The following is a 13,126-nucleotide window of genomic DNA, read 5'->3' on the forward strand; positions in this document are numbered from 1 at the left end:
AATTTTCAACAGAAGTTTTGGAATTTAGGGTCACAATTCTTTTATCAACAACTGTATATTTACCCCTTAGTTGCCAGGGGTCAGGCATGGGGGAAGGGAAGAAAAGGCAAAATAATTAAGACAGACCTCAATTTCAATTAAAATTTAATGTTTTTATTTTAATCACAACCAAGTAACCAAGTTGAGCCAGGGCTTAAAATACATTAAAGGATGGTCACTGTCTCTCCTGTGCTTCTTCCCACTACTCAGAAGGGGTAGCTCTCAGAACACAATGAGGAGCCAGTTTTAAGCAAAGGTGATACCAGATAATATATATGGTATGATATATGTGGTATGGTATATATGGTAATGATACCAAAGAAGGATGAAACAGTAGGAATCCAGGAATATAATGAATTACATAAAATAAGTATTGCATAGGTGAAACAGAAAAGGCTGAAGAGATTAATATGGAGAGGTAATCCATACCTTTTATATTTTATGGGGAAAGTTGTCTTCTAATTAGACTTTTTTCCTGAAGTAATAAATGTGCTAGTGAAAAATGACAGGATCAAGCAAGTGAAGGTCTTGTATTGTGGCAGTGATACAGTGAACATTTTCAGTGCATTCAGCTTTTAACCTCTGATGTGGAGAGAGCCAAGTGTTGTAACAGAACTGGAACTGATCTTTTGGTATGTTGGTGAGAAGGTGGAGATCAACTTGTCAGAGTTGCCGAAGTACTGCAGTGCAAGAGCCTTTCCTGTTTCATAACACGGATTGCCCTGCGCGCTTGGCAGTGCTAAGGTGGTAGGCAAGAGCTTACTCAGCTTCCTTGCAAACTGAGGAAAGAAGCTGTAACGTGGACAGCCCTTTTTGCTGAGGCACAGTTTATCATTTTGCATAAAAAGTCACACAAGGGAGAGATTAACACAATCGTTCAGAAGAGTAAATAAAAGTTAATTAAAGAAGATTTAATAAAAATCTGTGATCTGTAGCTCTATTCATTCATCCCTTACCATCTTTTATCCACATGTTCTTCCCAGCAGTTCCAAAACTACTGCACTTCATTCTTCCACTTTGTGTACAGGTCAGATGTTACTCCTCTCTTTATCAGATAGTGATCATAATTTGTGTATTATTTGTCTTTTTGCGTATTGCTTTTGCATATAATAACAACTTTCTTCAGTAAATGAAGTTAAAAGTGTTTGAGCCGTTACAAAAAGAAACCATTGTAAAAACCTTGTAAGAGTGATAATGAACTGGAGGACGGTTGTATTTTCTTTTTTCTTTTCTTTTTTTTTTTTTTTTTTTCTAAATGGCATTTAAGAGTGTTGAACTTGATGAAGAGGAGATCCTGTTTGGCGGGCACTCTGCTGTTGCAGTTTCTGAAAGCCATGGGAATGAGGGAGGGCATTGCAATTCTATATATAAAGCATTCAAGCTTGAAGAGGTAAGCCTAGAAAGTAGCAGTAGCAGCACTGCCCATTTGGAACCGAGGAGAGTACGGGAAAACCTCTCCAGTTAGGACATGCATCATGTTTCCGATAGTAATACTGCTCATCTGCAGTTTTCTGCAATCAGCTGGTAAGTCTTAATATGCCTGTCTTCCTCTTGGTATATGATTTGAAGGAAAATACACATGTATTGAAACAAAGTAGGTGACTCCATTGTAATATTACAACCCATGAGGTTCAGGTCTTGTTCTCCTTTCCCACAACCATCAGCATTAAATCTACACATTTTATTCTCCCTCACTGCATCTTGAAACACAACTGCCTATTTAATAACATGACTGAAATAGAACTATTTCTTCTTAACTGTTTTTAGATATGTGGCTACTGATTTGTTGGATGTTTCCCTAAAACTGGTTCCCTAGGTACAAGGAGTATTTTTTAATGGACTTCTGTTGTGTTTCCATGCTGCTGAGTGCCTTCATCTTTCAGATGTTTATGATCTAGTGATGTGGTGATGTCACTGTGGAAGTTGTATGTCTTATGTGTAGAGTGATGATCAAAACCTTTTTCCTTTGTTACACAGACTGCAAAAAGTATTAAGTACGATCTATGTGAGGGCATTATTTTTTTGAGGAATGATGTAATAGAAAGAATCCTGTGCTGCAGAAAAGGCAAATTATTCCAGTCTAAAAAATTAACATGACTCAAAGTATTCCTTCATATATTATTCAGTGTAGTATAATTTGAATATTGAATATTCAGTCTTTTAAAGAGCTCTGTCTTCACTTTCTTGATCCAACCCATCTGACTATCAGATAACTGTGTAATTTTTTAAAAAAGACAAGTTAATTGACTCTGTAGCTACTCTGCCTTCTTACTTATTCCTCTTCCTGTAGTGTTTTTAATGGATTATTTGAGAGTGAGCCTTTTTTGCCAAGGTTTGGCATTGCTTGAGATAACGGTTTCTTTTTATCTCTTCTGTGTATTCTCTGTAATTAGTTGTTACAGTTCTGATTTCAAGAACAGGCTGCAAGCTGATAAAAAGCATACTTCACTTGCTTTCATTGAAGAAAAGTTAAATATTTCTTCTGTATCGTGTTTACTATATTTAGTTGAAATTGGATGGACATGCATTGCTCTTAAATCACTGACGTAAACTGTAGCATTAAAAAAATTGAAGTCTAAGCAACTCAACCCTTTTGTATACTCTCAGAGCCAATTTCTGATCTCAGCTGTATTGTTATCAGGTATTACTCCATTCACTGTATTAGCACTATTGTAAACAAGATCAAGTCAAGTACCTGAACATAGGTCCTAACCCCAAATGTAGATGCCTGCAAGTTCTTAATCTACATGGTTTCCTATGTTAGATAAGTAGATGTATTACTATAAACACTAATATTCACAATCAAATGGAAAATTACTGTTGACCCCTACTCAGCCACAAGCTTTATGTATGAATTTGGCAGTTACAAGTAGGGCCTCATCTATAAAGTACTGTGTTGTCTCAGATGGAACTTCAATTGGATTTTAACATAAAAACATAAAGTAGGATCTAGAAAATTCTTACAGAGCAGTCTTCTCACTTTGGGATGTATCAACATTTTGGGGCCCTGAAATGCCATGCAAGATTGGAGACTAAAAACAAATAAGGGTTTTCTTTCTGCGAAGTAAGTTTTTGAAAGCAGACAATTTTTGGAGGTATATCTGAACAGTAAGAGGTTGATCTGTCTGTTCTAAAACTGGCCAACAGGCAGGATGCTCATTGTTTTGAACTCTAGACCCAGGTCTTCTCTCTTCAGAATAATTTAAATCAAAGCAAGGACTGCAGTTCTCTCTTCATGGATCTGCATTTCAATTCTGTGCCTTGAGCCTATCTGTAACTAGAAATGTAATTGTAAGGATATACATTTGGTGCGAAGTTTGATGGAAACTGGAAGACCAACTTCCTCTTTCCCTTGATAACTCAAGAAAAGCAGAAAACATGCATTACCCTGATTAAAAAAAACTACAGAACTTTAAGACCAGATTGAAACTCTTAGTTCTAGCTTTTACTTAGTAACAGATGCTGATTCCTTGATTAAATTGATGCTTCACCACTTCAGCTATTTCAATAGTCAAAACTGTGCGTGGATCCTTAAGAGACGTTTTTGTTCAGTCGTGATATTTTTTTCTTACAAAGTACGCAACTAGAAAGTTACCTTGATTTATGCTGTTGAATCATCTTGTTTTGCAAGTGGCAAAGGGAGTTAATTTCATATTGAAGAGAAATCATTGTGAAAATGTGCAACTATTACAGCTATGACTGTAGCACTACCCTTGCTGTTAAATTTCATTTTAAGTTTATATAATTTATTTTAAAGATCTTTTCCTTTCCAGAACTTCTGACATTTCAACATTTCTTTTTGTCTTAAATGAGAAGATAAAAAGTGAACCCTTTACAGAACAGAAATCCTGATTTTTTTCTTTGGAAGTACACAAAAGATTTCATTTCAGTGTTTTACATCGATCAGAAATGTTTTGTTTTCGTTCATTTACTAATGTGAAATACTTTGATTGAAGTCATTACAACATAAGATTGTATTTTCCCATAGGGATATCTCATAGTAACTGTAGTATAGGAACAAAATTACTTCTTTCTTCACAGTAAGTGAGGTTTCCTGTCTGGATTGTATTATGGTCATGAACAAGACAGGCTAACCATCCAGAAATTGCACTTTGAAAGATCTAATTCTCAAGGAAGTCAGGCCAGCTAGAGCAGAGTAGGAATTGAAAGTAAAACTTCCTTTATCTAAGAAAAGTGAAAGTCTGTTTAAAGTTCTGTGGAGCTAATTAAAAATCAAGTATTTCATGGCAACTCAAAATCATCCCATTTATCAAAGGAAACCAGAATACTTGCAGCAATAGTAAAATGACAGTGAGCAAGAGTTCAGTAGTTTAGAGATCTCATTTACCACTAGGATGGCCTTTCCAATGGAAAATTCCTAAATGGTTGTCAGATACAACTTCTGCTTTGGGGCCGTAGCTCTTGCTGCATATATGCAACCTGCCATTTCATGTGGTTGTGAATGGTTATTAATATTGCCAGGATGATTTTACTAATCTCTTCAGAGTTAAGTGTGAGAAAAAGAATGTATATGCTGAGAATAATTACCATACTCTAATTAGTTTAATAGTTTGATCTGACAGGATACAGACTGGCAGATAGTCAGCAAATGGCTTTGTATTTCACTAGCTATTATTTGAGCAAATTGGTAAAGTGAGTTTCATATCCTTAGTTATTTTCAGCGTAACTTTTGCACACCTTCATGTAATCCAGGATGATTATTACCTTCAATTTTTGAATCTAAATACCAGTCCTGGAGCATTCGTAATATTTTGTAAATGTTTGGCATGCTTAGACTTGTGAATTTTGAGTTTGAAAAGCTTACAGATAAGGTTTGTAAACCAAATTGTCTGTTGTCATCTAAGATACTTGTGCATAAAGTATTAGGCTTTTTGTTTTACATCAAGCTCTCTAGATGGATCTCACTTGAAGTGTTTTGGGCATATCTTACAAGTGAAATATCCTCTGAAGGCAGATGTTACACACTTTTAAATCCCATTAATGTAGTGTTTGTAGTTCGGGGTTAAACTGTAGTGATTGGAAAACATTTAAACCAACAATAACAGGTTGTTGAACAAATAGAAATACCAAAATCAAGGGGTTCAAAAAAGGCAGCAGCAACTCTAGGTGTAAAGAATGTTAGCTTGATAGCCACACAAACTGACTCTTACTACGTTGTGTGGTGTACTTACTGTGATGCGTGGGTTTTTAGGAACTTGAAAGGACAGAGGAAGAAGCATGCTATTCCGCAGATGCCTGCTGAGTTGCAGGCTAACTGTCAGGGTAGTATGAAACACTGGCAAGATTTCAAATAATTATTAGCCAGTAATGACCAATTACAGGGGACAAGGCAGCGTGAGTAGCATCTACAATGATTTTCTGATGAGTGTGTCAGCTGTGGAAGTTGAAGTGCTGGTCATGCAGTGAGTATAGCAGCTTGCAATTCAGCAGCTAATGAGATCACTTCATACTGTTTCTTTCTTGTGGAAATGTTCCTGTTTAGTTTATCAATACATTGTTATGCTGCTAACTTACTCCAACTTCAAAAATCTGTGCATTGCACTCTTGAGTTTCATTTTTTGTTTATAGAGCACCGTCCCATTGAAACAGACACTATCTAGGAAGCAGGATAGAGATAATACATCTCACTAAACTTCTGCCTTGGCATTTACACTGCAGATAGTCACCTAAGGTTTCCGCTACACCAGTGGAGAGAAAGAAATTTTTTGTGTATAATCCATTTTTTTGATGTTAGACACATATTTTGCAAATCAAATTGTACTCAGCGAATTTGTATTTACTTTCACAGCCTGTGAAAAGGGTCTTGACAAGTGGCTGAGATGAATGTCATTTAAAGCTATTAGAGCAACATTTGGGGTGGGAGCACTTCTGTCACTGAACTTACATCCTTGATTTATTTCTCTTCTGTCTAGATACTCATTGTATACAATTCCACCAGTGTGTAGTATTTTAGCTCTTAAAAGCGTAGCTATGTTTATCCAGATAACGTCTTTTTCAGTAAGTATTATTTTAGTGAAGAACTGAGGCATGGACTAATGAGGAAGTTGGAGATGTCAGATCCAAAGCTGAAACTCTTATTCTCCAAATTGCCCCCTTGTGCCTTAATCTAGCCTCACATAAAAGGCAGAACCTCCCCTGTTTACCTACCATCCTTGAGATACAACATGTTGCCTCACATTCAGCAGCACAGCATAGAATTGTCTGGGGAGTCAATTACAATTGGTGAGCTCCTTAGAGGCTTTTACTCTCTTCAGTATATAAGAAAGCAACAGAAGCCTGCAGAGCTGTAGTGTGTGTGTGTGTATATATATATATATATATAAGTAGACTTGGCCTGGTTTATATGATTAAAGAAACCTTCTGACATAACATTTTCTCTGTTGCAAAATATCCTAAACGTATAATGGGGAATTACATGTTTTCTACAGGATATTTGTTTATACTCTCTTAAGTAATACTGGACCAGACAAACTTTGAAAATGAGTAGCACATTTCTGAAGCGCCTGGAGTCCTTTTTCTTACAGCTTGCTTTGGTTGTTACCATCCAGCTATTGACTCTGTGAAAGCACACTCCACGAATGCACCACCTCTGTCCCTGCACAGCGCTCACTAAATGCCCTTTCCAACATCTTCTCTCTCTCTCATCACACTTAGGGCAGGAAGCAAGTTGCTAGGTGGAAGAACCTTTGGGTATACATGAACACACAGTGCAGTTGTGCACATGCAGTAGGGCTGGGCTTGTGACAGAAGAGGAACCATACTGTGCTCCACATTTGCTAAACGTTCCTTGGCTTCGCATAACCAGAACAGGCTTTGTGAACAGGTGTGTGGAAGGGAGCAGGTAACAGCTTTCATCGTTCTACCTTAACATGAGTAGCAAAAGCAACAACTAGGCCTGGGGATTTCCTGCTCTTCAGCTACGGATTCCATGATTCTTGTGAAGAACACATACAACATTACTTTTCCTGTATTTTCCCAGTTTTGACTGTTCCCTCCACCGCTTCTTCCCTCATGGTGGAATAAGAATTCAGAAACGTGAGGAAAGATTTATCCCACATTTTTTTAATGAGGCACATAGGATTTGAGGATGAAGTACAAGAAAGCCCATATTGCACAGGATTTATTGCAGGTTTTGGTAACGTTTTACAAGTTGCAGAAGAATTTTTTATTACAAGCTGAAGTACGTGGTTTTCCACTATAATTTCCATTCAGTTTTGTGTGGCATGACACGAGTAATCTGTGTGGACCCTGCTTTGACTTGTACCATGTTTAAAAAAAAAAAAAAAAAACAAACCAACAAATACTCTACTTCCTTGCATTCAAAGAATAACTTCTACCTGTTGTCTTTTTCCTTTCACAGCTTTTGATGGAAATTATTGGCCTCACTTTTTTCTCCAAAAACAGAAAGAATCTCTGCAAAAAAGTAAGTGCCTGACCTGGTGTTTAATGTTCATGTTGAACTGTGAGTAACATTCAGCATCAATTCTATATTGCAGAAGACACCACAAAACACATAATAAAAATAAATCCTTGTCTCAAGGAGCATATATTTTTAAAGCATTACTTTCAAAAATTCAAAAGGAAGAGTTTGCCTATAAAAAGATGGTAGAATATGTTGTCTCACTCTGGTGAGTTTTACATTAAATGGAAAGCACTTTAGTGTGCCATGCTGACATTTTGATGCCTAAGGATAGAAACTGTGAGCAGTTTAATAGCTTTCCACATGTAGAAATTTGCTGTTGAGGTCATTTGTGTGATCTTTTAGATTTCAATTCCTGCAGATCACTGCCTAATATTATCTAAGAATTTAGGAACTTGATTATTTGATGCTGCAGAATTCAGGAAATGAAATAAAGCTGATTCTCCATATAGGCTAGGTCTATGAGATTATTTTAAAGATTTCAGGTTAAAACAAATCTATGTGCAAGGGGAAGATAAGAATATGGAATAATTCTTCCTGACCTTTATAGCTAGCAGCCAGTGGGGAGTCAGGGTATAGATAGATCTCTGCTTCAACATCCTGCTGTGCCAGCCGAAGCTGTTGTTGCCACAGTCCTGTGGCAACAGTTACCCAGAAATTTTCCCTTAACACCTAAAATGGCTTGTGTGCATGCACCCAAATCTGTAAGCAGAATTAACTCCAGCCACCTACTTGCTGCAATTTTTTGCTAGTCCTGAGTCTAAGAAATACAAAATATAGTAAGATACTACTGTCTTACTTGTGTAAAAATGTCATGCCAAAGCACAAAATAATTAGCATATTCTAGCTTCAGTGCTAGAAGTATTAGCTATCAGAAGTACTGTTAGAAAGGCAGATATCATTAAAATATTAACTCATAATTAAAATGGTAGCTTTTGACAGCAGTGATTGTAGTATTTTCTGTTACAAAGAAATTTCACTTCAGTTCAAAAGGAAGCTGCACAAGTACTTGGAAGACAGAGCACAAGGAGAGTAGGCAGACAAATCCCAGTAGCCTCGCAAAATCCCCTGAACTGAAAATAATTGGAGACTGAGAGCATATCTGTGGAAGAATACATGCTTGTCCTGATGGTACTCTTCCTTTGGACAGTCTCTTAACAATCACTGCTGCAAATAAAATGCCAAGCTACATCAGTGCTTGGTCAGAGAACCAATACCACTTTTCACACATCCTTTTCTGAAGAAATAAGAGGCATTAGCTTTTCAATTTAAAATTCATTGATTAAACATTTAGTTTTCCACATCCATGACAAGAATGAATAAAAGTCATCATGCTAAGACATGCTGTTCCTCTGATAAGACAGAATACAGAAGGCTATAACCCTTCTGAAAACATACAGTTTTCACTAGATCCTTTCTAAAATAAATACGGATATCAGTCCTAGTATTTTGAACATTTTTTCTGCCAAATTATATTTATAGTTATTCTTCCTAGTAATCTGTAATCTTGTTTTACATGAAAATACTGTGCTTTCCTGTTTGCACACTGTTAAAAAGCAACTCTGTATACTCCAGAAGTTGCTGCATTTCAGTGGCTGACAATGAAATTCTTAGTCTAGTTTGGGGAAAATGCAGAGGTGTAGAACAATAAGAATGGTCTAAAATGCATATTTATTATCATGACAAGTATTTCTTTAGGCAGCAGAAGTAGAGTGTGGCTTGAACTGGGTGAATTCTCATTCAATGTAAGCATGAAAATGCTACATAAATTCATTCTAAAGGTTCAAATAGCTGAGTGCTTGTGATCAGCAAAAAAACCCCAAATTCAGTTCAGCAACTCACCTCTGTCTTCTGTCTGTTCTTACAACAAGGGGAACAGTAGGGCATGGATATACACAAATGAAAATAAAATCCCTACGTATCACTTAATAGTAACTGAACTCAAAAGTCACTATATAATCTAGTTTTAAACTTTCTTGAGTTATTGACAGTCCTATCTGTTACTTTTCTCTGTTAAGATTTAAATAAAAACAAATACAGTGAAGGCATTCCCTTATTTACAGAAAGGGGCACATATTGCACTCTGACCATTGCACAATGCCAAGCAAAAGCTGGGATTTGATGGTCAGTATCACTTAAACACAATATATTAAAGTAGCTGGAATTGGGCATGAAGAACCAATGGTAGCAGTTAGCCAATTCCTATTTTCCAGTCAGACATTCTGGACAGCACGGAGGTATGGAAGAGGAGTATTTTTTGCTGACAGGTAACAGCTCATTGAGAAACAGTATTTTCTACATGGCTTGAATAAACCCAGTATTCTGTAGTCATTTGATTGCTCTTTAAGAGTAAAAAAATGTTTTGGCTTTAAAGCAGGGAATATAAATTGCAGTTAGACTTTGCTAAACTTACCTGATACTTTGTGCTTCTAAGGTACATTCTTAGACACCTGAGCTTCATATAACTCCATAAGCGAAAATAATTAAAAAATGAAAAGTGGTGATCTGAGTCGGAAAATACATAACAAAGGACATGTTTTAACTTCAGCAGTTCTGTCAACTTCAGAGGGACTGTTCATATGCTTTAAGTAGGTATAGAAATATCTAACATTAAGCGCTGGAGTTGCATCCCTTTTTTATGATTCATTTCAACCTCCTAAAATCTGTCAAATCAGATAAAAATTGATTACTTTTTAAAAATGAAAACTGATTAAAACATTCCATGTATTTACAAGGCTGGCTGGAACTTTGTCACACAATCACAGAGCCAAAAAAGTGGGGACTTGCAAGTTAGGCTTTGAAGACTGTCTGTAGATACCTAATGATCTGACTGTGCAATGAATCATGATGCAGTAATGCCCTAGCTGGCTTCATAAATGTTGTGCCTGAGATGTTGAAGGTCTCTCTAGTAGGAAGCTGTCACAAACAGATTGAGCAGACTGAATTATAAGAAAGTAAACCTTTATGTTACCCATGAAGGAGATGGAAAGGTGTTTCCAAAGCTAGAAAGCTAAGGAGCTCTCCTCTGCTTACAGGAAATAAGAACATTGCTCTGACTCTAAATTTTGTTTCACTTCCGGACTTCAGATAAAATTTTGATGTTACAAAAAAAAAAAAAAAAAATGTAGCTAGGTTGTTGTTTACATAATTAGTCTGAGTAGAAACTTAGTAGCTTTTCCTGCTATTTATATTTGAAATAACGATCAAAATGATTTTTTCTTTCTCTTTTACTTCTATAGTTTTGAGCAAGGATTCCTGTTCTACCTGGGGTGGAGGGCATTTTTCAACCTTTGATAAGTATCAGTATGACTTCACTGGGACCTGCAACTATATCTTTGCAACTGTATGTGATGAAACCAGCCCAGACTTCAACATTCAGTTCCGCCGTGGGCTGGACAAAAAAATTGCGAGGATCATTATTGAGCTGGGACCTTCTGTTATCATTGTTGAGAAAGGCAACATTTCCATCAGGAGTGTTGGGTAAGATTCTGTGATGAATGGGAAAAAAGTGTTTAAAGAAGGCAAGCAGTTATATAGCAGTTGCACTAAAGATTAGTTTGTATCAAAAACGAATTAACAGATTACAGAAATTGGCACACTTAACTGGACTCTACTCCCATTTCTTCCCGTCAAGTATTGACACTGTCTAGGTGAGTATTTCACCTGCATTTATTTAGCTTAGAGTACCTTTGTGTAGGCAAAGGGATAAACTAACCTCAGCCCAAAACAATGCTCACATTGAAACTCCAGTCTCCTAGATACTACCGGTTTGCTTATGCTTCTCTCTACTATGAGCACAGATGAAACAGCTTATACCCTTTAGTAGATACGAGCTGAAATTCCTGTGTTTTGCTTGAGCTCATTTGATTTGAGAGTTGAGTAACTGAACCCTCTGTGCTAAAGGTAACACCTGTATAGGGTAGGAGAGAGACATTTTGAACTACACAACCAACAGAGAAATATCGGAGGGTCTTACGAAGAAGTCCTTGTGCATGAGACCACTGACTGTTCACATTTCAAGGATTACTTTGTCCAGAAAATAGCTGTTTTACTGCCGAATTACACTGATGGGAAACTGAGTCCTGCATCATTCATTCATCTAGACAAATTGCTCCTATACAAGGAAATTTCTCAAGGGAAGTTTTCAGTATTTTTATCAGGTAGGCAGCATTGAATTTTTTTCTGTGAGTACATGCAGATACGGGAAACAATTCACTCTGGATCAACTGTATCTTATTACACTTACCTGGGTACAATAACAATCATGCCAAAAACACAACTTGCAGCTATACGTTAATTTAGCAAACTGTATTTAGAAAAACTTCCTTTAAAAATTTATGTTCCAGGAAAATTATATAAATCCATGATCCTAACCCAATGAGCTGCATTTTAAGTTTTTGTCTTCCATTCAGTAGACTCAAATTCCATGACTGACCTGGTCTATTGTTGACATAGCCCTGCTTCAGGTGGAAGGCTGGCCTGGGCAACATCAGAAAGTCCCTTTCAACCAGCTTTTCTATGGTTATGTCACATACTGAGTATTTAGCAAAATATATTTGTTCTTTAACGTTGTTAGTTTGTAGCATTAGAAGTCGGCTGCAAGGATGAACACCTAATTCTGGCACAACATTCCCCTTACAAGTTTCTGTTACTTTGTCAGTTTTCAGTCATAGCAGTAATTCCTGTATTAACAGGCTGTAGTCCGTAGAAGCTTTTCAGGGTAATCAACAACAGTTCTACCACACAAACTGTATTTTACAAGTTCTTGAAACATATAACTATACCCTAATAAAACCAAACCAAGTGAAGATGCATTTTCATCTGCACCTGTGCAGACATTTTCAGTAGTATAATCACTATGCAACCATGTCCTGGTGATTCTTCTAAGAATCTGCTGACATTCATTTTCAACAGAAATTTTACTGTATCTTGAACTGTTAACAGTTACAAAGGAAAAAAATTCTATTTCATGTTGCTGCAAGTACTGAGGTTGTATGTGTATTATATCCCCCAAAAGGTAACCAAGACCTGCATAATATTGGTATGAGAAGGTCAGTTTCTCTTCTCACCTTCTTACAGTGTCATTAAGTTGCCTTACACCAGCAATGGGATTCAAATTGCACCTTATGGCTGCAACATCCGTCTGGTGGCCAAGCTGATGGAGATGGAGCTAGTTGTCATGTGGAACAATGATGACTATCTTATGGTTAGTAAAATGTTCTCATAAAGCAGAAGAGACTATTATCACTGACTTATTGAATTTACAAGCTCTCTTTAGACTTAGTGGGTAGGTTTTGTATTTCTTTACTATTGGATATTTATTCTTTTCCTGCTTCATCCCTTATTCTTGAAGTAAACAAACTTTGTTTTTTATCCCTGCATGTTCCTTTCACTTCCAGCATTGGTAGTTAGCTAAAGCCACCAATGTTGACATTTATGGATGCTTTCACAGATTTTAAACTTCCCTCAGGCTTTTCCAGCAGCTACAATGTTTTGCTAAAGGGATGTTGTAGTTGTGTAGGATTTAGTAGTGTGTGCCATAGTTTTGTCATTTTCACTGTGCTTTCCCTGGACATCTTTCAGTTTCAAACATACAGTGCTCCTACCAGCTCCTCTGTTTCTTCCTTTTTCTGATACTTTTCATGT

At 36.7% G+C, this 13,126-nt stretch overlaps 1 protein-coding gene across 1 annotated transcript in view; it reads left to right on the forward strand.

Moving 5' to 3' along the window:
- The first annotated feature begins 1,514 nt into the window (after nucleotides 1-1,514).
- The window catches only part of MUC6 (mucin 6, oligomeric mucus/gel-forming), a 46,681-nt gene continuing 35,069 nt past the window's right edge, over nucleotides 1,515-13,126 (forward strand). Inside the window, 4 exon segments of the mRNA XM_037402610.1 lie at nucleotides 1,515-1,563; nucleotides 7,421-7,483; nucleotides 10,720-10,960; nucleotides 12,560-12,686. Of these exon segments, the coding sequence (XP_037258507.1) occupies nucleotides 1,515-1,563; nucleotides 7,421-7,483; nucleotides 10,720-10,960; nucleotides 12,560-12,686 (480 nt within the window).

The sequence above is a fragment of the Falco rusticolus genome, chromosome 10 (genome assembly GCF_015220075.1).
Source record: "Falco rusticolus isolate bFalRus1 chromosome 10, bFalRus1.pri, whole genome shotgun sequence".
NCBI lineage: Eukaryota > Metazoa > Chordata > Aves > Falconiformes > Falconidae > Falco > Falco rusticolus.